Below are 26,948 nucleotides of genomic sequence, written 5' to 3'. Positions count from 1 at the left end.
TAAATATCTTCAATGGGTCTTGGATGGATAAGCTTACGAAATCAAGCAAAATTCCTATGAGTTATGTAACGCCAAAATTTCAAACTTGTAAACCTTTCAGAAAAAAACAGACAAGAGAATAAAAGGAAATCTCTTTTTCTCAGAGATGGTTTATGAAATCAGTGGAAGACTATTCTTTTGTTAATTTCAGAAAGGCAAGCTGAAAACTTTGGGCGCGTTAGCTAAAAGAACCAAAGCACACAACCCATGCTACTTGCAAACACTTGGAAAAGCCACTTTCATTTAAGAAGTTCTCCAAATAGTACAAAATTCAGATATCCAAAGGAAAATCCGTTACAAAACCCCAAATGTCCAGGACGCGATCTAAGAGTAGTGCTATCATCGCAAAATTTTTACTTTTGCAAGTCAAACTGACATTTGAAAAAGATTTTGAAAATAACTCGCCTCCGTTTTAAAATGCGGGATAATTCCGAAGAATGAGACTCGCCTGTTGGTACGAGGTTCAACCGTTCCTGGCGACTTTACCAAGGGTAATTGAACCAAGGATCAATTGTGTGCTTAGCTTTGCTCAACTTGTCTAAATCATGTTCTATTTCCTTAATGCACAAAGAATCAGGCATGTGCTATGAATTTTCTGAAAATGCAAATTTGAAAACATAATGTTTGCTTTGAGATTTGAAATACTTTGAAAACTCTTGGAAAATCGTGAATCATTGTGAAAGAATGTTTCTGAGAAAGTGAAAATCGATTTCTGAAGAAATATAAAGGTTTTGTGAAAATCGATTCTGAGAAATTTGAAATGACTTTGGAAAATTGGATTTCTCTGAATTAAAACTTGGAAATAAAGGATATAACTTGAAAGATTATTATTTGAACTTGATAAATACTTGAAATATCCTTTGAAAACTCAGAATTTTGAGAAAATCGATTTCTCTGAATTGAAATTGGAATTTGCAAATAAATGAAATGAATGAATATAGATTTGAAAGACTTGATTTTGATGAATTGAGAAAATCCTTTTGTATTTTTGAGAAATGCAGTGCATTTTTGAAGTTAGCCTAAGAGTGTAGGTTGAATGTGGCTAATACGAAGATCACAAATCTTGGTCTCATTCGTATTCTGATTATGACCATAAATACAAATTCCACCAAGTTTGTCAACTCCATAAGAGCTAGTGCACGTGTCATTCGTGTAGACAATAGTGAATTTGTAATATGTGCATGAATAATGCATTCATAACAGTTATATATCAAAATTCAAAACTATATGCAATGCAAATCCTAATCTAAGCAGAAATTGAAATTCTTATTCCAAATTTAATTACAATTTACATCACTAATTGAATTTTAATAACTGAAAATAAAGTCTTCAATGTCTCTGCAAAACTAGAAAACTTGTTAGTGAAGATATGTTGGCTTTTCTAGGTTTATCCAGTAATATCTGGAAATTGCTGGATTTTGCTATATATAAGCCTTTATGCATGATTTCCTGATATAAACTTAATGAAATATGAAATAAAATTGAATAAATAATAAATATGAGATTTGAAAATTCGAAATTGGGGTCAAAATGACCAAAATACCCCTGATAGCAAGACTATGGTCTTGAAACCAAGGTTTTTAGAAAGATATTTTGTAAAATACAACTTTTAAAGTTCAAATGAGGATAATTTAAACCAAATATGATATGACATGATTAAAAGCATGAAAATTAGGGTTAAGAATTTTGAAATTTAGGTCAAATGACCAAAATGCCCCTAATAGCAAGATTATGGCTTTGAAATCAGGGTTTTCTAAAATAGATTTTGGTAAAAACTTGGGATTTATGATTGAAATAAACATAAAATCAAACATGAAACATCTTAATATGATTCTAAACATGAACAAACCCTAAAAATATGAAATTATACACGAAAATCAAGAAATATCACAAATATCATGATTTTGGCAGTGTTTCTTTATCTTTCAGATACCTCGTTTTGCAATTTGATCTATTCAAGCATCAAATGAATTCCAAGTTTAATAAAAATCGACACCTGCACTTATTATAACCCTAAAATCAGATTGGAATCATAAAAATATATTTTTGACATTATTTTAATTCAAAAATTGCATTAAAACCCTAAAATAAGCTATTTCAACCCATGGTCACAGACCAGTTTCAATGTTAGACCCGAATCAGGAGTCAAATCTCCATGAAAATTTCTGAAATTTCACATAGGTTAACTAGACAGAAAAACAGATATTTCCTTTTTAAAGATCGGAAAAAGCATCTCCGGTTAGGGAGAAACCCTTGCGGCAATCTGAACTAAAATTTAATGAATCTAGCATTGGTTAAAACAGATACTTCGGGTTGAAAATACAGAAATAAATAGCAAACTTAATCAAAAATTTCTGAAATTTCAGAAGTGAATAGTAGACCTAAAAATAATAAAACTCCTTTTTACAGATCATGAATCAGATCTGCGGTCTGAGATCTATGATCAACACAAGTCAGATTAGGGTTTTGGTAAACCCTAACGAGTTTTAAATCTCAAATCTGATTCTCTAACTGAGGAAAAATATAAAGCCCACGTTTTACAAAAAAAAAAATTAGTATCAGACTCGGGTCGGGTCCCGACCCGGGCCCAATCTCGTTAGGGTTTTAAAACAAAACCCGACTCGAGAAGAGGGTTTTGTTTTAAACCCTCTTCCCGAGCGTCGCACCTCCTTCCCCTTCGCTTTCGGGCGGATTAGGGAAACCCACCAAGGGTTTCCCCATTCGTCGCCCCCTGTGCCTTTATGAGAAGCGTAGGAGGGCGAGGGGAGTCACGCCTCCCTCTCGCAGCCCTTGCCCCCCCCCCCATCGCGTCGGTCTCCTCCCTTGCTGCGCACGCTGCCGGCCACCGCCTCCCAGGTACGTCGTCTCCACCCTTTTCTCCTCCCTCTTCTCTTCCTCACCCCCTCTCTGTCACCTCGTCGGGTGGCCGACAGGCGGCTCACAGCCCCTGCCGTGGCCTCCCACCACCACATGTGCCCATAAGGGGCCCGACAGGTGGCCTACGGGGCCCCTGTTGTTCCCTTCTCCCTCTGGGATTCGCCGGAGTGTCGGCAGGGGACCTATGGCCCCTGCGACACCCCCCTTTCTCTGTCACCTCGTCGGGAGGTCGACAGGCGGCGCACAGCCCCTGCCGCGCCCTTCCGCCTCTCCTGTGCTCATCGGAGGGTCGACAGGGAACCCTCAGGCCCTTGTCACATTTTTTCCCCTTTCTCTTGGGCCTGTCGAAGAGCCGGCGGGGGTCCAGTCACCCCTGCGGCACCTTCTTTTTCCCTTCTTTGTTTTGTTGTCATCGTGACTCGGTCAGGCAGGGGCTGAGACCCCTGCCATTCGTTGGCTCTTCAGGCAGGGGCTGAGGCCCTGCCACCTTATCGCCATCGGCAGGGGCTAGACCCCTACCGTCTCGTGTCTGTCGGCAGGGGCTCAGCCCCTGCCGATTCGATGTTGCCGGTAGGGGCTCAGCCTCTGCCACTTTTATGTTGCGAGCCCCTGCCACTTTAATGTTGCTGGCAGGGGCTCAGCCCCTGCCACTTTAATGTTACTGCAGCCCCTGCCACTTTAATTTTTGCTGGCACACTTTGTTGTTGTCGGCAGGGGCTGAGCCCCTGCCGCTTCTCTGCGATCGGCAGGGGCTGACCCCCCCTGCCGCCTCGGTGTTTTCGACAGAGGGCTCAGCCTCTGTCGCCCCGCTGTTGTCAGCAGGCAAGGGCTCGCCCCTTGTCGTTTTTCTGATTTCGGCCAGCAGGGGTGCCCCTGTTGCCTCTCTCTTTTTCGATCGACAGGCCTAACTTTTTATTCTTCGCATGATAATTAACGTAGCGCTGAATACTCACACTTTTGCAGACTTTGCATCGAACCCCGCTCTGGCTCCGCGGCCTGAGCCTCGTATCATCTACACTCGTAGACGCACACAGCTGCACGACATCCCGAGGTAGGGAAAAGTCGCACGAAGGGTTTGTATAAATGAAATAAATTATAAGGATTCTGTGATGGAATAGTTTATTTGGCATGCATTCTTACTCGTAGAATTTCTTAATTGAGGATTGTTTGTGTTGTGTTTCCGCATTCGTATTCTTGTAAAATTTCTTGCTTATCGTGAGCTCTACGAGTAGACTCATTGCTAGAAAGATCTTATTATTGTATTTCTGCCTTGCTCACTGTTACTTACGGGTTATTGCCTGATGCATCTTGTATGTTACTTCTTGCTTCTTAGTATTCAAGCATGCCAAATATATCACTGATTTTATGAAATACTGTGATGGGTTATCTATCGAGAAACGCACGGACTTACTATCGTAATCAGACCTTAAAACAGGTATGGTACTAGTAGTACGGGAGGTCATGGTGTACCTCGAAGTGAACAATCAACACTTGGTTGATATCAATGAGATAATGTCGGCCTCCACAGGCCAATTGCTCAAAGAGCGATACATGTCATGTATGAACCAAAAGAATCATAAAACATTATTGTTGCCTCTCATCGTAGTCATATCTCTGGGAAGGTACGATCGTACTTTTTAGACAAGTACGTCCCACGCGGGTTACAATGGTTGGATGATGAGGTTGTAGCAACCTCGATGAGTGCATGTAGCAAAATGACGAGATCACAAAAATGGTGACAACTCGCCTTCATAGTCCAGATGCTCGATTGGGTCTAATAGACCAGAGCATGTAGAATGGGGCGGCGGTTAAGAAACCCCCGTCCTACCCATTCGACCTTCACGGTTCATCAAGGGAGATGATGGATGGTACACAAACTCCGATGGACAGGTTGTTAACAACCACCCCACGGGCAAAGGACTCGGCTTCCTCAGTCATCGGAGTTAGGGGAATTGGGATTACCATAAATTATCCTAGGTGGTAATTCTTAGGTACTTCTGCAGAAGTTGGATGCATCCATGGACCACGAATGCCTTTGGGGATTTACTCTCTTGGTTATTGACCGTCCCCTTAGGAGCGGACTCAGTCAGCCATCCGGGTTAATGAAAACACCTGACATAATGAACCCCCGGATCGGTCTCGGTTGTTTCTACGTTTCGCGTCTGTGCGTACCCACAGGCTAGTTAATATCAGAACTTAAAGAATATCTTTTAAATAGTTGTAGATGATTGAGAGTCACACTCTGTGAATTACTTCAAACAATAGCTCTTTGCATATGTTACACTTGTTAGAATACATTACAATTGTAATTATTGTTTTAATATAATAAACTATTTCTCTCATGAATGTCCTGCTTTATTTTATTCTACTTATCTATTCGTGTGCCTACTGGTTTGTTGTAGAACTAACCCATTTCATGGGCAGGTGATGAGTAGGACTTCACAAGCGGCCGATGACGTGGTGCAACGTGACTCAAGATTCCTCTTCTTTCTGCTGGCAGCTTGGCTATCAGTTTTTAGAGTTTTAATTTAGATTATTGAACTTTGGGGAAATTGCTCATTTTGTAATAAACTGCAGATTTTATTAATAATCTATTGACTCATTTCTTTTAAGTAGTTCGTGTGAGTGTTGTTTTCTTTAAAAGTAAAATCTTTGAAAGGTTTTTCGATAATGTTTTCGAAATCACAAGTTAAAATTTTGGGGCGTTACAAAAAATACTAAACAGAGGCTAAAAATTATCAAAATTTCACAGTAAATAGTTCACATTAATAGGAATCCACTGCACTTTACAGATCTCGAATCAGATATCAGATGAGGAAAATATCACAACTTCAAGTTACCAATGAATTTCAATATCGATTCTAAATGACTGAAAATCACGGTTTAATCTTTTATTTTTTTGATAGGGTTCCCGAATCTCAAAACATCCAAAAATTTTACAGTAGTTCACTGACATATCCATGTATCACATATTAAAAAATCAGAAATTTACAGTGAGTACTTCAATACGAAATAGCATGTTCTTTGCTGATTCAAGCTTAAAACACACATAAATTTGATAAAACCTAATAAAGCATGCATTAATCAATGAAAACAATAAAGAAAATACCGAAACAGTAAAATAAAATTGATTTCTATGCTGGAAAATGTGTAATAAACATAAATAAGCAAAGAAATAAATAAAATACAGGGAATTCATGGCTGGAATTCGATTTTACCTTAAAAAGCATGGATTTGACCCATTTAACGGGTAAATCACATGTTTTAATGGTTAAGAACATGAAAAACCATGCTACAATCGATTCTAACGGATTAGAATCCCTGGAAAAACACCAAAACAGAGTTAGATCATCTTATTGAACCTCTCTTGAGGTTCTTGAACTTGAATCCATGGTTTAGTCCATGAAAGGGGAGGTGCCAATGGTGAAATCTAATATAAAATCATAAAAAAATAATATTAAATAATTCACCTTGGGCTGCAGCTGCAATGGAGGAAGGTGGAGGTGCTGGAGAGGAGAGAGAAGCCACGAAAATTTGAGGGAGAAAAGAGCTCCCTTTGACCCCTTTAGGTCCCCTATTTATAGATTTTTTTTTTGGATTTGTTTAGGAAGAGTTTTGATTTTTTGGACTCTTTTTAATTGTTTTTGATAAACCACATGGGGAGGACGATTTTTTTGGAGAATTCTAACCTAAATGGACTCTAATTAATCCCTAATTAACACCTAATTAAACCCTAGAAAGTCCAAATGTGGCACCACCTAGTATGGACCCACATTTGGTTTTTAAAACTTGAATTTAAAACCTTTAAAAACCAATGGTTTAAAACTTAAATAAAATGGATTTTTAAAATTGCTTTTGACTCCTCTAAACCCCTAGCCTAACTAGGACAATGACTAACCCTAGTCTAACCTTGACTTCTTCAAATGTGGCGCCACCCCGAGTGGGCCACACTTGAATTTTCAAAAACGATTTTAAAACTTGAAAATGAGAGGTTTTTCGAAAGAGATTCAAAAGTAGACTTTGAGATTAAAAGGTTTAAAATGGTACAAAGTCTTGACTGAGTCAGAACTCCTCTAGATATGACGCCAACTGAGGGGGCCCCACATCGAAGTTTTGAAAAACTTGAAATAAATATTAAAAATGGCTTTAAAAAAGGGTTAAAATCAACGGTTGAAATTCAAAGTTTTGAAAATAGAGTTCTAAGCGATCTGGAACTCTGGGCTAGAGTCCTGAATTTTTAGGACTCTGAGATTTTGGATTTTAAAAGCCAAATGAAGAAGTTTTTAAAAGATTTTATCAAAAAAATGGTAAAATAAGGCAGAAAATGCAGTCCAGGTTAGAGTCTTAATTCAACCGAAACTCTGAAATAGAGATCTGAATCAACTAGGATTCTACAAAATGACCTAATTTTTGAAAACAAATGGAAATGAATGAAAATAGAAGTGAAAACAAACTTCAGGATAGACTTCTAACTGGATTAGGACTCTGGGACAGAGTCCTGATCGGATTAAAACTCTAGATTTTTTGGGTATTTTCTGAAAAACAGATGAAAGAACTTATAAAAACAGTGAAAATAATGACAAATATTGAAATAAAACAGAGTCCTGATTCAACTGGGACTCTGGGGACAGAGTCCTAATTGAACTAAGACTCTCCAATTTTTGGATTTTTTGAGAAAACAAATGAGAGGATTTTAAAAAACAAGTGAAAACAGGATGAAATTGAAGTTTTGGTTCAGAGTCCTGATTCAATCAGAACTCTAAGAATTTTGGTTTTTCTGGTAAGCAAATGATGAATTTTAAGCAAAGCTTTTGAAAACCAGTGAAAATGAAGTGAGAAAATGAACTTTGGATAGAGTCCTGATTCGATCAAGACTCTGGGGTAGAGTCCTGATTTGATTAGGACTCTGGGCTAAAACCTCAGAATTTTGAAATTCTTTGATAAAAGTATAATAGTTTTGGTAGATGGAAAGATTTTTTAAAGATTCTCTCAAAATTGAAATCAGAATCAGAGTCCTGATCCAACTAGGACTGTCTGAACAGAGTCCTATTTTGACTAAAACTCTGAGTTTTTGACTCATTTTGAAAGATTCGGTTAAAAACAGGTAAAAATAGTGACAAGAGACAAAGTCCTAGTCTGACTGGAGCTCTGAAGAAGAGTCCTAATCTGACTGGGATTCTTGAAGAAGAGTCCTAATCCAATTAGGACTCTGGGATTTTGGCCAAAACGGTAGATTTTGAAAGGTTTTCTCCAAAACATGTAGCAAAGGTAGTAAAAAGTAGAGTTTTGATCTGACTAGGACTCTGAAAAAAAAGAGCCTTGATCCAACTAGGACTCTAAGATTTTTGAGATTTTTGATAAATAAAGGAATCCAGAAGTGACACCATCTAAATGGGTCTCATCTAAGAATTGAAATCGGTTGAAAAGTGAGTTTAAAACAAATCCAGATTTTTTTTCTAAGAAAACACTTCAAAATATAAGGTCGTGGGGGTTGGCAAATGACATAATGCTGATTAAAAACCCAGGTTTTAAAAATTGATTTTGAAAGAAAAGTTTTAAAACCCGAATCTGGATTAAATATTTTGAAAACAAGAGTGTTGGATCTCGAAAATGAGATGTAATGACATGCAATGCAATGAAATGGTATGCTGAATGCATGCAATGATATGCAATGACACATGAAATATATAAACACTGGATGAGGGTGAAAATTTGGGGTGTTTATAAGTAGGAAGAAGAAAGTCTTGGAGTCATCTTGCCATCGCGCCATCGCCCGTGGTGTACCTAATCATCACCTGTACCCATAGAATGTGTTAGTTTCGCGAAAAACTAGTAGGTGCACAAGAGAAACTACAGGAAACTGAATTATGTACATTTAATTCAGTAGGTTACGCAGTTTAAAGCAGATATGCAGTTAAACAGGTAAGCAATGCAAGCAGATGAATAGTGCAAACGCGTAAGTAGTACAAGCGAGTAAGTAGTGCAAGCTAGTCAGTAGTGCAAGCGAGTCAGTAGTGCAAGCGAATAAGTAGTGCAAGCAAATCTCACGACCCAACAACCAATGTGAACAAACTTTATATTTCGATATTACTGGTCTGCGGGTACGCACAGGCAAAACGTAGAAACAACTGAGACTAGTTCGGGCGTTTGTTATTTTATGTATTTTGAATAACCCCAATAGCTAGTTGAGTCCGCTCCTAAAGGGACGACTTTAGCCGAGAGAGGATTCCCCAAAGGCTGAAAAGCAGTGTCACGGATGCATCCAACTTCTGCAGAAGTGTTGAGCTAACTATTGTAGCCCCTTTCCCCTAACTCCAATGACTGGGGAGGCCGGATCATTGCCCGTAGGGTGGTTGTTAACAACCATTCCATTGGAGTTTTGTACCGCTCTTTTCTCTCCTTTGACAGACAACAAGAAGCGAATGGGTGCGTTAGGGGTTGTTTAACTAACGACCCATTCTATGCTGTGGTCTTTAAACCACTCGAGCATCTTGCCTGTGAAGGCGAATGTGAGGCCATTTTATGTGATTACAGCATGGTGCATTTAGCACTGTTAGAGGTCGCACGACCGTCTCGTCCGATCATCGCAGTACTAGACGTGTCGTGCACGACTACAAGTAGTCTAGGATAAAGGGGGGTATACTTCTTCAATAAAAGCCTCAACAGGAGTGTTTCACAAAGATGTAATGTTTATCTTTTGAAACTGCAGTACCTTGTGCCAACATTATGCATGTGTTTTTCTAGAATTTCATCCGCTATCGGGGTATCTACATGTCTCGCATGACTCAATACCGGCCTCGATAGACGGGATATAGGTTTCTTAACAGAACCCCTACTAAGAAGTTCACTCGAACCCCAACTCGTCTGCAGAACTGCGTACTCGAAGAGTCTGGATCCTTGCGAGGTATCCCTCTCCTTAGACGAGGATGAAACGCTAGCTCCCAACTCAACTCTCGTCGCAAGAGAGAGTTGTAAATGCCCCTTGCATCCTCCACGAGGATGCCTTTAAGGCATACGCAAAGAGCAAGAACTTGCATGTCATCTGCAATAGCAAGACAATACCAACACATATGCAAACGCAAGAGCCTAGGCGCAAAGCGCGACGACAAGGTAAAGGCGGTAAGCAGAAGTGCAATGCTAAACCTCGACGCGATGCGTGACGACAAGTAAAAACTGTAAGCAGGAGTGTAACGCAAGATCTCGATGCGATGCACAACGACAAGTAAATACTGACAGAAGGTAAAGGGCAAGGATTGCGAAACCGCGTCCTTGAGTTAAGTTCATACTCGTATAAATATATATATATATATATATATATATATATATATATATATATATATATATATATTTATTTATTTAATAATCGTTTTTTAGTTTAATTGAACTTAATTCAATTCTCCAAGTCCTCTGTGCAATCTTCCCCTACCTCGGAGAGTTGCAAGCTTGCAAGCATATGCGTGTGTACATGATTGACGACTCGAGTCACGGAGCGCGAGCAAGATCCGTCGTAGCTGCAAATATGTGATATTAACATGCAACCAAGACAAAAGCAAAAATAAGGAGAAGACTCAACTTCTCCAATATATAGGGCTGGGGCAGGGCCGAAGGACTCTTGCCGCCAAAGAACAGGTGCATGGGCCATCGACCCCTGCTGGTTATTTTAAAAAGACAGGGGACTTCGGCCCCTGTTGGAAATCTTAAAAGAAAAGAAAAGAAGGGGGTCGTCGGCCCCTGCTGGGAAAGTACAAAGGGTTGGGGCCGATGGCCCATGCTGGAACAGTAAAAGGGGTAGGGACCTTCGACTCCTGCTGGAAAAGCAACAACAAAAAAAGGGCAGGGGCCGATGGCCCCTGCCAGGAAAATGAGCAAAGACATAGAGACGCAGGGGCCAATAGCCCCCCTGCAACCTTTGGGAGAGGAGGCTGGGGCCAAAGGCCCCTTGTCGATTTGCTTAACAGGAAACAAGACAGGGACCAAAGCTCCCTGTCGGTTCCTTAGAGGAACAGGAGGCAGGGAGGGGTCTCGACCCTCCCTGGTAGAGTCAAAAGGGCAGGTAGGGGCCCCAAAACCCCCTGCCGGAACCCTCCTCACAAGCGGCAGGGGTTTTACCCCTGCCGACCTGTCGGCAACAGGTGGGGCTAAAACCCCTGTCGCACGACCCTTCCCCGTCGTAAACATTCGACGGGAAGGGGCTTTGCCCCCCGTCTGTCGATGACAGGGAGAAGAGACGGCAAAAGGGAAGAGAAAAGGGGGAGAAAGGCGTACCTGGTGGTCGTCGGAGGGAAGCTCACCGAAAGGAAGGGGGTCGCCGATGTCGGTGGCGGCAGGCTGTCAGGGGTTGCCGACGTCGGTGACGGTGGACGAGCGAGAGGGTAAGGGAGAGAGACGAGAGAGCAGAGGGGAAGGCGGTGAGGGGGGTTTCGTAACCCTCCTCCCACTTGCCTCGTAGTCTTTAATGACAGCGAGAGGCGGTGGTCCGGGTCGGGTCCGGATCCGGCCTGAATCAATACAATTTTTTTTTTTTAGTTGTTACAAGTTACATCAAGGATCTACATTAAGCCCTTTCCTATTTGCTATAGTGATGGATGAGCTTACGAAATCAATTCAAGAAAATGTGTCGTGGTGTATGTTGTTTGCTGATGATATTGTTTTGATTGATGAGTCTAGAGCTGGGGTTAATGCTAAGTTAGAATTATGGAGACAAATATTGGAAGCAAGAGGTTTTACGTTGAGTAAGAGTAAGACAAAATATATGGAATGTCAGTTTAGTAAGCAACGCAGTAGTGTTGAGAGTGTAGTGAAGCTTGGCAAGCAAGAAATATCGGTGGATGACTGTTTCAAATATTTGGGATCTATCATTCGAAATGATGGAGAAATTGATGGAGATGTAAACCATAGGATAAAGGTTGGGTGGATGAAATAGAAAAGTGCAACTGGAGTGTCGTGCGATCGTAGAATGCCATTGCGGTTGAAGGAAAAGTTTTATAGGACGACAATTAGGCCTGCTTTATTATATGGTACAGAATGTTAGGCTGCCAAGAGACATCATATTCAAAAAATGAGTGTAGCTGAGATGTGTATGCTTCGATGGATGTGTGGAAATACAATAAAAGATAAGATTCGAAACGAGGAGATATGTAAGAAGGTAGGCATTGCATCCATTGAAAATAAGATGAGAGAAAATCGTTTACGGTGGTTTGGACATATTCGGCGAAGGCCTAATGATGCTCCAGTTAGAAGGATGGACAAATGGAAAAATATATTAGTCAAAAGAAGTCGAGGTAGGCCTAAGAAGACTTGGATGGAGATGATAGGAAACAATATGAATGCTTTGAACCTCACCGAGGACATGGCATTGGATAGAAATGATTGGAGGAGAAGGATTCATGTGGAGGACCCAGAATGATTTCCTTTTTTGGTTCATATCGCCGACCCCAATTGTTTTGGGATGAAGGCGTAATTGTTGTTGTTGTTCAATGGGTCTTGGACCAGGTCCAGACCCCTATTGGCGTCAGACATAATAAACGATTTTAAGTAATTTTGATATATTCAATATGAATATTTTATTAAAAATAACATTTTTGAGCTTAAAGATATGGGAAAAATTACGAGATATTACAATAACCAACATGAAACAAATCTAAATATCTTATGCCCATTGGTGGCTTTTGTGATCTTTTGTATTTTCCATTGATTGGCTTATGTATTGTCCGTTTATGGACTTGTGCTTGTTCACTTTCTTTTGATCATTGTATGCCCTTGGTGGCTCTTTTGTATTCCTCTTGCTTTCATTACAACATCTTCTTCTCTTCTGTAGTAGAATTGCCTGTATTCTTTGTATTCGCTCTGTTTCTGGGAAATTATTTAAAATTGGCTTCACCTGGTCTGGTGGTCAAGGTGCAAGTGGCACCTGCCAATGAAATTTACTACTTGGATCCTGGACCCAGTCTATCAGAAATAGGTGGAGATTAATTTGGGAGTGATGGTTATGGCCTGAATAGTGGTTTAGCTGGCCACAAAGGAACTAGAAAATCTTTAATGAGAAGTTCTCCAGTAGTTTATTTGTAATCAGAAGGTATCCTAATGTGTGAAAGAGAAGTGACTGAGGGATGATTTATCCTGGACATAGTCACCAGTGATGGGAACTCTTCATCTATCCTCTTAGCCATGATGCTTATGACTCAATAACTTCTTGTTACATTGACTTTATATATTGTTATATTCTTCCTTATTATTAGTAAAGTATTATTATATATCAAATGATGCTAGTACAAAACTTGTTGCATGATACAGGTCAAATGAACTAGGAGAAGATCAAGAACAAAAATGAATTTGCTGGAATATGGTGTGTGTGTGCGCCCTTGTGTCCATGTGCGTGCATGTGCTTCTGCGCGTGTGTATTCCTCAAAAGAATTCTTGGTTTTCCCCATCTCTAGTGCTTTAAACCTGCATCACGCCACCAATTCATACCAGCATTGCTTCATTTACAGATATAACAAGTTTTCAGGTTGAATGAATATATATATACATATATATATATATATATATACATATATATACATTAAATGAAAGCTTAAGGATTGCTTTCAACATCCATGCCTTTAATGGTTAGCATATAGAGATCCACCTTGAATTTGGATCCTTGGAGATCTAAATCTACGTTTCCAAGGATCCAGATCCACGTTAGGGTGCACACTCACACTCTTGAGGTGGTTGTCATCCCCGACCATCACATTAAACATTGATTGCTCCTTTACCCGGCATCCAAGGATCGACACGACATCTTCCCAAACAAAATTATGGGTTGATCCGGTGTCGACTAGCACTTTGACTTGCTGCTGGTACATCCTTCGTTTGACTCACATTGAGTTTGGGACGGACACCCCCTCAAGGGCATGGAATGAGATTCTAAGTCCTTGGTCCATTCCCTCATTCATTTCTTCTACGATTTGGATTTGTTCGTCCTCACTTTCTTCTTCGCTCTCACAAACTACATACATCTTAAGGGCTTTGCATTTATGCCCTAGACTTCACTTTTCATTACAATTGTAACACAACCCCTTGTTGCGTCTATCCATCATTTGGGCTTTGAAAATGAAATCGATTTTTATTCCCTTACGAATTTAGAGAGAAACCCATACCTTTGTCGTAGCATAGAAAGAAAATCGAAAAATCGACGAATGTAGAAAGAAAGCTGGATTTTCTTCTTCTCTTTTTTTTTCCTCTTCCTTTCTCTCCCAGACGAGTTTGGGACTCTCTCTCTAACTCTCTCCCTCTCTCTAGAATATGTTTTCTAGAGAGAGAGGAGACTAATCCCTCTTTATAAACTAGTTTATCTTCTTATTTTTATTTTCTTTATTATTATTATTTTTCTTAGATTCTTATCTAGAAGGTGGTGACATTCCCTCTATATAGCTCCTTTAGAGAGTAGAGTTCTACTAAGGCCTCTTCTAGCCATTATCTTTTTATTATTAATTATTATTATTTTATTTTTTTATTATTTAAAATTATTATATAATATCCTGAGAATATTCTAGAGGGTGTTGCCTCCCTCTAGAAGTCTCCCTGGAGTAGAGTCCTACTCCAGGTAGAACTCTACCTACTCAACTTAAATTTTAAATTGATTATGGATTTCGGATCCAGATCTGGATCCAAGATCCAAATCTATACGGATCCTACTTGGACCAAATCCTAGTTAATATGGGTCTTGGACTGGGTCCAGATCTATATTAACTTGGATCAAACACAGTGGATCCAGTCTGATCCAATCCAGAAAAAAGCAAAAATAGAGGCGAGTTATTTTTGAAAACCGCGATTTTTGGGCCAACCGTAACTTGATTTTGAAAACCGCGATTTTTGGGCACCAACATGCTAAGAATTACAAGACGCATATACCGGATTTTTGCCTAAATTTAACCTAAATTTTGCTCGAATTTAAAGGTTAAAAACGAAAATTTTCTCAAACTTTAATTCTTGTTAGTGGGCTCTGGGCCGCCTAGACCCAATTGACGTCACCTATTTTTAAAAATATCTTCCACAATTTTTATCAATTTAATTAAATATTAAATTAAAGCTTTATATTTTTTGAAATTGAAAATCATGGAAAAATACGCGATATTACAGTGACTCACCTCAAATGTGAAACCCTTAGGTGACATAGGTTAAATCCCTTTGAGGTGGCATTTCCTTTTTTTTTGTTGGTACAATCCTTAAGCTTCATTTAATGTGCTCCAACTTGGGAATCCCATTCTTAATGATAATGATATGCTTTGAGTCACAAATTCATAAATTATTCAGAATGTGCAATTGACTCATGTTGCTTCATATAAGAACCATCATTGTTTTGGCTGATTATAGATTTCATGCAAAAGATCTATTATATACATCATATATGGCTTTGTAAGCAACTCGTGTTCATCAGTTTTTGAATGCCACAAATGTGCAGATACGTTATTTAACTTGCCTAAAATTTATTAATTTCTGTAAAGAAAAAAGTTAGCTTGTGATTGAAAATTAGCTATAATGTCTTTCTGCACATTGGACATTTAAGAGTTTTTGAGGGGAAATTTATTGTGTCAATTAAGTTTTTTTCTTGCTTTTACAAGTGTATAATGTTTTATTGATGCCCAATGTGGTGTAAGAGCTAAACTTCCTCCCTTGCATCAGGGACGTCTTAACATTAATTATACCAGAGTCAAGAAGCTGATATCTAAGATAGGCATGGTTGCTGGTATTCAAAGCACAGTTAGCGAGGTGACAGATTGTGAATTTTTGTACCAGAGAAAAGAGATGATGGGTACTTGGTTCTCTATGGTTTATTCACAGTTTAGCAAAGTAACATGGCTGGAGTACGTTTGACAAGAAAATAAATTCACTTCAATATATTTATTTGTCTGTCAGTAGTTGTTTTCCTTGCTAGAAAATGGAAGGGTTTCTTATCTACTTTCTTGATAAACTATAGAACATGTGATGTCTGGGTTACAAAATTTTCAGGTATCTAGTTGAGGCATTCTCTGATGGTTTGTGGCTTCTGAAATTTGGCATTGCTGGTAACCAAGCCCTTCTGTTGCATGAAGCGGAAATCCTAAATTCTTTGAAAGATGTATGCTTTGTTGTCTCTCACACTATTCAAATTTAATAACTTCTGCTGCTGACTTCTTAGTTTTTGTCTTGATTGAGTATCTTGAAGGCTCATCTTTCCTTATTAATTTAGTTTTTCAATGATCTATGTGAATGTTGTTCTGATGGTTCTTTTCTTCTCAAATACCAGGAAATTATAATTCCTCTTTGCAGAGATATTGAGACAGATCTTCGCCTTCACGTGCACTCTATTCATTTGAAAGATTCTGTTCATGTGAATCCAACAAAGGTGTCTTGTCCGACCCTTGTTCTTTATCTTGATGCCTGTACATATTTTGCATAATCATGTCTTCTCTAATATTCTATGAAACCATTTGAATTTCTGCAGACTGGCGTGCATGATATTTCTTGGTACCTACAGTTAAAGCCTCTTAGACTGCCATCCAGATGTATTGACATTAAATTACATGTGGAGAACTATCTTAATTCTGCATTCTACAATCACACTGTAACGTCTTCATATAATTGGAAGGTAACTCCTCAACTGGTGATGATTCTTTAAATGTTTGTATTGTAAACAAAACTGCACAAAAACAGTGTCGGTGTATCCTGTAGTCATGTTTAAGTTAATGATTGTTGACATTGTTAAGGCCTAACATGCTGATGTTGGCTATGATATGGTTTTTTGCAGACATACTCTGAGATGAGACACCTAGCAGAGCTGAAGTATGGTTTGGTGTTGCAAGATATACATCTTCCAGCGAGACCTTTGGATCCCGTGTTAGATGTTTTGGAAATAATGCATGGCATAAATAACCTTGCAGCAGATTACACATATAATATTAATGCACAGGTGAAAAAAACTTATGCTTCTGAAATTCTTTTTGTTACTGATGCATATCTCAACTGTCATCAGTATATGTTTAAGTATTGCAGAATTTTCTTACTTTCTTTTCATATTGCACCGTGATTTATTACTAAAACCTTGGCTATTGTAGTGACATCAAGAATCAAAAGAGGAGTGCTTTTATGATGTCAAAATATTACTAGCCATTTGTACAAAATTTGCAATATCATTGGTTTAAGCTATGTCACATGTGTGCAGGTGCGGGGGTGCGGCACTTTCAAAAAACTTGGGTGCGGGGGGTGGCAAAAATATAAAAAATTATATATATATATATATTAAGTTTTAACCGTTAACAACAGTAACACTAATGAAATAAAAAACAATTATCATAATATCATCAAATCAATTCATCATCATGAATGCAATAAATCAAATTAACAATCTACAATTCTATTCTACATCATAAAAATTAACACCACAATTAAATCAACCTAAATATATTATAGAAACAATCAAATAAGTAAAGCAGAAAAGAAGTAAATTATATATTATACTAACAAAAGAAGCAAAAAATGCATAATTACGTACCAAAAGTATATCCTACACAATGTATATTACGATGAGGTAATGGATCTTAATAATTTTCTGCTTCATCATCAAATGCATCATAAGGAAGACTGAGCTCAGATAAATCCATGTTTGTAATGTTGAAATCATGCTCTCCCTTTAAGTCACACTCTTCTGGGTTTACATCCCAAAATTTGGATGATCCTTGTCTGCATTATTAAAAATTGTAAACAATTTGAAATTGGTAAATACAAGTATATTTAAATGAAAAACTAAGAAATAGTCAAATAACTAAGAGAGCAAATTAGTACCTGTATTTATCATTGGTTCACGAAAATAGTCAAAGATTTGAATGAACATATACTAAATCATCTGCACGCTTGCTGGTGAGTTTGTTTTTCTTCATGTTGTAGATTTGAGAATATGTGTTCCAATTTCTTTCACAACATGATGAACTAGTAGGCTGGGATAGCAATCTCAATGCAGGACGTTGGAGAAGAGGTGTTTCTGATCCAAATGTTGACCACCATGTAATAGGATCTATATTATCCTCCTCTCTCGCGAGTAATGTCCGTCCATATAATCTCGAAGATGCAAATTTTCCAAACTCTTGTGTGACTTGATTTAGAATATGTGATTCTGGATAAAGTCTTGTCATACACATATTTCTATGCCTTGATAGCTCTGGGTCTAAATTTAAAGGGACACAACAATACCATCTTCCTTTCACTTTTTTGCATAATATTTTGGATTAAGAGAATATGTCATGCAATGCAAATGAGTGTTGCTCTTATCCTATCTTCTGACTAAAACTGAATGAATATGGATAAAAAAATTTGAATCATCCAATGCAGAATTTTTTTCATGCTTGAAAACTACAACTTGTATTTTTTCAATTATATTATCCCGCATTTCATAAACTTTGTGAAGCATGGACTCATCATCCTTATCAACTTCTCTCAACATTTCCCAAATAGGTTGCGTAAATTGAAGGAAATATACGACTCTGTCCCAAAACTCATCATGAACAATGAATTTCTTAATTTCTTGAGCCTTGACATCATCATCTGCACAATAGAATGTCCAATTCTCATCATTCACTATGATAATCAAAGCATTCTTCACTTCCTTAATCCTCTTCACCATCACAATGATGGACGCAAAATGTGTTTCAGCGACCTTCAACAATTTCAGGTAAGAATGCCTATTAAATATAGCATTAGCATGATGATGGTTGACAACAAAATTCTTAATGTTTTTGACATTTTTTTCTAATTTCTCAATCCATTAACACAGAGCTTATGCTGGTGAATTTTCTTTCTTCTTTGGGGTTGCAGATGCTCTTGAGGGCTAGATTCAAGCTGTGTGCTATACAGGGAGTCCAAAAAATATGAGGGTACTCACTCTCTAAACTCAATGTTGCACTTTTACAAATTGGAGCATTGCCTGTGATGATTTGTAAAAGGGATAGACATAGGATAGATCCTAGAATTAAGTGGTGGGCACTGAAAGGAGCTAAACAAGGAATGTTTGTAGAGCAGGTAGTTAAGGAAGTTGATTGGTGTCTCGAGGAGGATTCAGAATCAATGTGGAATAAGATAGCGGGTGGTATGAGAAAAGTAGCTAAGGAGGTATTGGGTGAGTCTAAAGGCGGTGCACCACTAGGTAAGGATACATCATGGTGGAACGAGGATGTCAAATTAGCTATTAAGGTTAAAAGAGAGTGTTATAGAAATCTAAGTAAGAGTCGTGATAATGAGAATTTGGAGAAGTATATGATAGCAAAGAAGGAAGCTAAAAAAGTTGTTCGAAACGCGAGGGCTAAGGTATATAAGGAGGTTTATGACAAGTTGGATACCAAAGAAGGCGAGAAGGATATTTATAGGCTTGCAAAGATGAGAGATAGGAAATCAAAGGATTTGGGTATGGTTAGATGTATCAAAGATGAAACGCAAAGGGTTTTAGTCAAAGATGAGGAGATTAAGGAGAGATGGAAAGATTATTTTGATAAGCTATTTAATGATAGTCATGCTCAAGATCTTGGAGACTTCTCCATTCCTTTTCATGAGATAAATCGTGACTTCATGCGCAAGATTCAAAAGAAAGAAATTGCAGAGGCTTTGAAGAAAATGAAATCAAGAAGGGCAGTTGGCCCAGATGGTATACCTATCGAGGCTTGGAAATGCTTGGGAGAGAAAGGTTTAGAATGGTTGACAAATCTTTTTAACTTGATTTGGCGAACAAATAAGATGCCTAATGAGTGGAGGAAGAGTACTTTGGTGCCTTTATATAAGAATAAGGGTGATATACAAGATTGCACAAACTATCGTGGTATAAAACTCATGAGTCATACTATGAAACTTTGGGAGAGGGTGATTGAGTCTAGGTTGAGGAAGGTTGTCATGATATCGGAGAATCAATTTGGTTTTATGCCTGGAAGATCAACTATGGAAGCTATACATCTTCTTAGACAACTTATTGAAAGATATAGAGAGAGGAACAAAGATTTGCATATGGTTTTTATTGATTTAGAGAAGGCATACGATAGAGTACCTAGGGACGTTCTCTGGTGGACAATGATGAAGAAAGGTGTTTCTCTCAAGTACATTAGTATAATTAAAGATATGTATGAAGGAGTAGTAACCAATGTCCGCACTTGTGGAGGGGTGACAACCAATTTCCCGATAACGGTTGGGTTACATCAAGGATCTGCTTTAAGCCCTTTCCTATTTGCAATAGTGATGGATGAGCTTACGAGATCAATTCAAGAAAATGTACCGTGGTGTATGTTGTTTGCTGATGATATTGTTTTGATTGATGAGTCTAGAGCTGGGGTTAATGCTAAGTTAGAATTATGGAGACAGACATTGGAAGCTAGAGGTTTTAAGTTGAGTAAGAGTAAGACTGAATATATGGAATGTCGGTTTAGTAAGCAACGAAGTAGTGATGGGAGTGTAGTGAAGCTTGGTGAGCAAGATATACCGGTGAATGATTATTTCAAATATTTGGGATCCATCATTCAAAAGTATGGAGAAATTGATGGAGATGTAAATCATAGGATAAAGGTTGGGTGGATGAAATGGAAAAGTGCTACTGGAGTGCTGTGCGATCGTAGAATGCCATTGCGGTTGAAGGGAAAGTTTTATAGGACGACTATTAGACCCGCTTTACTATATGGTACGGAATGTTGGGCTGCCAAGAGACATCATATTCAAAAAATGAGTGTAGCTGAGATGCGGATGCTTAGATGGATGTGTGGAAATACAATAAAAGATAAGATTCGGAACGAAGAGATACGTAAGAAGGTAGGTGTTGCACCCATTGAAAATAAGATGCGAGAGAATCGTTTACGGTGGTTTGGACATATTCGGCGAAGGCCTAATGATGCTCCAGTTAGAAGGTTGGAGAAATGGGAAAATAGATTAGTTAAAAGAGGTCGGGGTAGGCCTAGGAAGACTTGGATGGAGATGATAGGAAAGGATATGAATGCTTTGAACCTCACCGAGGACATGGCGTTGGATAGAAATGATTGGAGGAAAAGGATTCATGTGGAAGACCCAAAATGAATTTCTTTTTTGGTTCATATCGCTGACCCCAATTGTTTTGGGATGAAGGCGTAGTTGTTGTTGTTGTTGTTGTCTGTGATGATTTGTACTACTTTCTGATCATACACTTCATTTATTACTTCTATAAACAACTTCTTCAAATACTCAACATTTTTATATTCCCAGATGCTTCAACTGCTTTCAAGAATACTGGGTCACTAAGCGAAGAAGCAATGAAATTGATTAGTGAATGCCTTTGAATATATGTCTATCCATCAGAAATAATGAAAACTTCATTTTGCTCTCATGAATATTTTTTAATCTCTAGCAATCTCTCAACATTTGCCCTCTCTTCTGTAAGAAGTGTGGTTCGTAGTTTTTCTGAGCTTGGAAGTATATAGCTACTCAAATTACAATTTGCCAAAGAAGTAACTAAATTCTTTCAATAAGGATTTCTAGCTGCATTAAATAAGAGTGAACTAGAATAAAAATACCTTCCTACTTTTCTATCCATCTCCTCCTTTCCCATATGTATTGAATGTTGCTTGTATCGTTCCTCTTCCTCTACCTCCTACATCCACTTTTCTTTTTTTTGAGCATCTTCTTGGTGGCTTAAAAATGATACACTAATTGCACAAGAATCACTCATTGTCTTCCTCTTCTCATATTTTCTTATATTGTTTTCACATTGACTCATCGACTCTTTTGCATCCTGAAATGCCATGTTCTAGTATCTTCAACAAATGAGCCTTAACTCTTGTGTAAGACCCAACAAAATCTCTTTCACAAAGCTTGCATCGAAATCTCTTGTTTCCACCACCTCCTTCAGTTTTTGCAAGCTTATCTACATATACCCATAGTGGCCCCCCATCATCACTTTCACTACAACTATCAACAACACTAGCAGCAAAACTCACATGTGGAGATAAGGATGACGCAAGTCCTTTTTCTTTATCCGTCATTTTTGTTCTGAAAAAAAAATATTAAAATCAATTATGCACACAATCAAGATTTATAATATTGAGTGCAAGGTCAATAACGTATACAATAAGTTCTAAAAACTATAGTAGTAGTACGTATAAATAAATACCGAAAGGTACGAGAAAAATATATAACAATAGAATAACATTAATCATTAATGCAAAGTGAACACTCCTAAGCATGGGATTATAAAAAATATATATAAGTGTAGAGTCTGCACTCTATAAACATATTTTTTCACTTAACATGCATTAAATTAGGTATCTTTAGTTTTATGTTTAAATGGGTTTCTAAAGAGATCCAATTAAAATTAACATTCTACATTGCATTAAAACTGTCATAAAAAATCAAAACTCAGGTGGGTCTGATATAAAATTTTACAAACTATACTCGGATCTATGTATTAATCTGACCTTTGGGCCTGAAATCCGAGTCTTAATGGGGTCTTCTTATTTATCACCCTACCTGGACCCTTAATACGGGTTGGGTCTGAATAAACCAGACGCGTTGACCCCACCCTGCGCTAGAACCCCAAACCCTTTTAGGTCACAGCGGCACCCTTGACCCCAAGGTCACCGACAGCCTCGTCGTCTGCATCGACCGTGCCACCCGCCTCGTCAAGTCCCAGCAGGGAAGAGAGATAGAGGGAGTGAGATTGAGCGAGAGAAGAGAGAGCGATAGTGAGAGACAAAGAGATTGAGAGTGAGAGACGAAGAGAAGAGAGATAGAGTGAGTGAGAGAGAGGATTAGGGCAAAAAAAATTTGCTCTAATCCTCCTCTCCTCATCCCATTTCATCGGGCTTTTTTTTTAAGGTCCAAAAAATGGACATAAATGACACCTGCATGCACACCTGTGTCACGTCGACGCGCGTGCGGCACCTGGTTGGCTGAATCCCTATGACAAAGTGTTTAAGTATATATATATAGATATAGATATAGATAGATAAATAGATAGAGAGAGAGAGAGAGAGAGCAATGCTTTGCATAAATTCATTAAGTTATCAAGCATCATACTTAATAAGACCCTATTAGAATGGTAAAAATTGAATAAGACAAGAGACACCCTGACAATGTTTACAATGGTTATAAAGTAAGTTGACTATGCACTTGTTCATATAAAATATAACTAAACTTTATAGTAGTAGTCAATGTAATCATGTATTTTACTAAAAATAAATTGTTAATTTTTATTAGTTATCATAATGTTCATAAAGAAGTAAAGTTTGTGTAAACTTCATGCATATTCGCAATATTTGCACTTTTGCTCCACACACACTAGAATATGAGAACTTAAATATGAGAGCTAGAATATGAGAACTAGAAATATGGGCATCTTTCGTGCTTTTTTTGTAAATCCAACCATGTAGTTGTGTTCGGCATGGTAAATTTGCTAGGAATCAACTATTGGATCGTGTATTTTTGATGAAAAAAATGTCATTTTTGAATGCTTGAATATTTATGAAGATTATGAGCTGTTGATTTTAAAGCCTTAAGAAAATCTTGTTTATGCATCATAATCGGATAATTCAAGAGTTGGTCCTTATAAACCCAAGCATGTAGGTCACATCTGTGCGGTTAGAATTAAGAGAAAAAACAAAAAGACCATGAAAATCGCAGTTCAAATGGTAGTTCTCATATTCTAGTGACTTTCTTTCTCTCTCTCTCTCTCTCTCTCTCTCTCTCTCTCTATATATATATATATATATATATATATATATATATATATAGAGAGAGAGAGAGAGAGAGGGAAATGGTAGCTGCATACCACTTTTCTGGCCTACTGCCAGCCTATGGGCTTTTGAAGGATTTTTTCATGTTTTTCTTAAATCTGACTGTACAAATGTGCTATATATGCTTGATTTTATGGGATTCAACTCTTGGATCGTCCAATGCTGACACGCAGGTAGGTTTTATATGGTTTAAAAATTGACGATCTAAAATTTTTCATAAATATTCAAGACTTAAAAATCATGTTTTTTATCGAGAAAACATGATCCAATTATCGTTTCCTAGCAAATCAACCATGCCGAACACATCTGTAGGGTTGGATTTGCGAAAACAACCTGAAAACACCTGTTCGCTTGAGGTAGGCCAGAGAAGTGGTAGGCCCATATATATATATATATATATATATATATATATATATATATATATATATATATATATATATATATATATATATATATATATATATATATATATATATATATATATATATATATAAACTTCGCCTAACCATCTGCAGCCATAGCGCTATACTTCAAATGCTTTCTTGATTGATTCAATTTTATCTCAAAAGCATTGTTGTCAATTGGTTTGGTTCGGTTCAACAGACACCCCCTTTGAAGCCCAACAAGATGGAACGTCTGAAAGGCAGGAAGCTTCCGAAGCGGATTTTTCCACCTTTTTCTAAGAAAACTATTCATCAATAGATCAATAGAAAATAAACTTCTTCCGTTAGAAAGGGTGGGTGGGTTAATCATAGATCATCCAAAAACGCATAAGCACATGTCATAGAAAGAGATACCCCTGGTCCCTCGGTAGAAACAGAGGTATCTTCTTCCTTGTTACTTAATCCTTTGATCTATCTAGAATGACTGAAGTTAGAAGTTGTTGCGTTCTTCTAATCGAGCAAAGTGCAAGCAACAACCACGGATGGAAATGACATACTAATAAGGGGAGGACAACCTCTTACAATCAAAAGAAGAGGGTAGGTCTAATATATATATAACAATCAATCAAAAGAAGAGGGTAGGTCTAATATATATATATATATATATATATATATATATATATATATCATGTTTCCCTTTTCACATGGATTTGAGAAAGTCCCTTTTCCCATTTGGTGCAAACATTTGTTGCACGACATGTTTATTAGCAGAAGAGCTGAAAATGGGGCAATCTAGGTTACTGAAAAGGAAGCTGTCCATGAGTTATGGGACATGAGATACTTTGCTTTTAACCAACAAAGAATTGTTTTACGATGTAGGACAATAAACAAGACATTCCATTTATCCAAGAAAGTTTGATCTGTTGCTGTCCTAAGATCATGTGTTCTGATTCCTCTATTTCTTATCTATTTTTATGCTATTTGGTGGGTATTAATCATAAAGATACGTTACAAGAAAAACTATTGAATGGTCTATGAATGAAAATAGATTGTTATTTCTTTATTGCTTGAGTCTTTTTTGAACAGTAATTTCCTTTGTCATACTGATGCTTGTTTTTCGATGTGAAAACTGCAGGTTTTCATTGAGAAGATTTCTGACAATCAGGGCCGCAAGGCCTTGAAGGTCATTAACGTGGAACATATTGCTGCTTCCATAGCAGCTCATGGTCTGGGTGTACTAGATGCTATTATCAATTCCATTGTACAGTTTCTAACTAAGAATCTAGTTGCACTATCTGAGCTTCTTATGGACAGCATTGTAAAGTCTATCTTAGTGGAAGAATATAAATTTTGGAAGGTAATTAGGTCCTTCTAAAACTCATAACTGTCTTTAATTCAATCCAGTTCAAACTCAATTATTTCTCCTTCGCTGAAACTTGGGGAAAAATCGAGAAATTTGTTGTAAATAGTCTAAATGTTCTAGAGATTCCCTATCTAGGACATTCTTTTACTTCCATTTGTACTTTTTTATACTTGAAGGATTTATTCAATCTGTGCTTTGTCTGTTTATTCTTTTTACCTACCAGAGGGTGTTAGCCACTGACTTTATAATGCCATTATCAGCAATCAGCTAAAAAAATGCTCTTCAAATCATGTTGCACAATCTTTTCCTTGGCTTGAAAAAAAAAGAAAATCGCTGCACAATTCATGCCCCTCTGAATTTTTTAAAGGTCCGTCAGATAAATAAAACTTTACAAAAAAAAGTGATGAAAAAAATGAAGAGACTAAGTAGGAAATAAGAGGTCTTGCAAGAATATCAATAAGATAAAAAGGGAAAAAATACGTGGCTCACAAGTCAATCTCAATTCTATAAGAAACCCAGCCAAATGAGGTCCTTGAGAGGGCAAGCGCAATAAGCACAAAGGTAATATTTTAAAGATTATTATTTATATGAAACATATGATTTATTCGTCTGTAACCACAAGTACCATGGGAACTATCTAATCTATTACCTATAGATATTAATCCACTTCTTACCCTGGTTCCCCACACCAAGCACAAACTGTGAGATCTCAAGGATGCTATTTTTGTGAATGGGAAGAGGGAAGAAGAGGAGAAAAGAAGAGCATTAGCACAGCTAAAAGTTTCCAGCTTGTTGAAAGTGAGGGTTGTCTCATTCATTAATATGTAATAAGACTACATGTAAATTTGTGTATCTGTCCTTGTCTTTTGATATTGTAAAAAATGCTTTTATGATACTTGATCTAACCGCATCTCTCAAACTATATATGGGTAAGAATTATTAATATCTTGTTCTTCCTTGGTGAATAAATCTGCAACTTAATCTTTTTCATACACAAATTGAGACACTAATTCATGTGCTTCAATATTTTTATGAATAAAGTAGCTAATTGAATTCAATATGTTTATTCCTATCATGCTTAACAAGATTTAAGGAGATAGTGCATTTTTTCTTAATATGTGATTGATCTTGAAGTAGGCAAACCCCATTAGTAAGCATATTTCTTATTCATTCAAGAGGTAACTGTTACTGTTGTCCTGTATTTTGCTTTTTATACTAGAGCATGCAACTACTTTTTTCCCTCTACTTTGTGAAACTAAATAATTTCTGGAATATGCACAATAATCTACGCTGTCCCTTGAATACACCACAACTCCCAAAAGAGTTAATGCTGAACACTTTTGCAAGGGAACCTTATCTATTATACCACATCTCACTATTGTTTAAATATATTTCAAAGCTCTTCTCAGAGCTTCCAAATGTGAAGTTTTAAAGGCATGCATAAGCCAAGAGGCTTGATTTACTGTAACGATAATACTTGGCCTTGTAAAAGGACATGCATTGCTATACTTCAGCAGCACTCCTATACCTTTAATG

The 26,948-nt window shown here is 37.6% G+C and overlaps 1 protein-coding gene across 2 annotated transcripts in view; it reads left to right on the top strand.

Annotated features, from left to right (window-relative positions):
• The window catches only part of LOC149836361 (uncharacterized), a 204,503-nt gene that overhangs the window by 153,028 nt on the left and 24,527 nt on the right, over positions 1-26,948 (top strand). For both annotated transcript variants that reach the window (XM_090009158.1, XM_090009159.1), the window contains 6 exons: positions 15,583-15,764; positions 15,910-16,018; positions 16,187-16,285; positions 16,385-16,528; positions 16,688-16,849; positions 25,185-25,406. In XM_090009158.1, the coding sequence (XP_089865284.1) occupies positions 15,583-15,764; positions 15,910-16,018; positions 16,187-16,285; positions 16,385-16,528; positions 16,688-16,849; positions 25,185-25,406 (918 nt within the window). The remainder of the gene's footprint in view (positions 1-15,582; positions 15,765-15,909; positions 16,019-16,186; positions 16,286-16,384; positions 16,529-16,687; positions 16,850-25,184; positions 25,407-26,948) is intronic.

Source organism: Nuphar pumila, chromosome 6 (genome assembly GCF_984573655.1).
Source record: "Nuphar pumila chromosome 6, dmNupPumi1.hap1.1, whole genome shotgun sequence".
In the NCBI taxonomy this organism is placed as follows: domain Eukaryota; kingdom Viridiplantae; phylum Streptophyta; class Magnoliopsida; order Nymphaeales; family Nymphaeaceae; genus Nuphar; species Nuphar pumila.
This window is presented reverse-complemented; position numbering and strand designations above follow the sequence as displayed.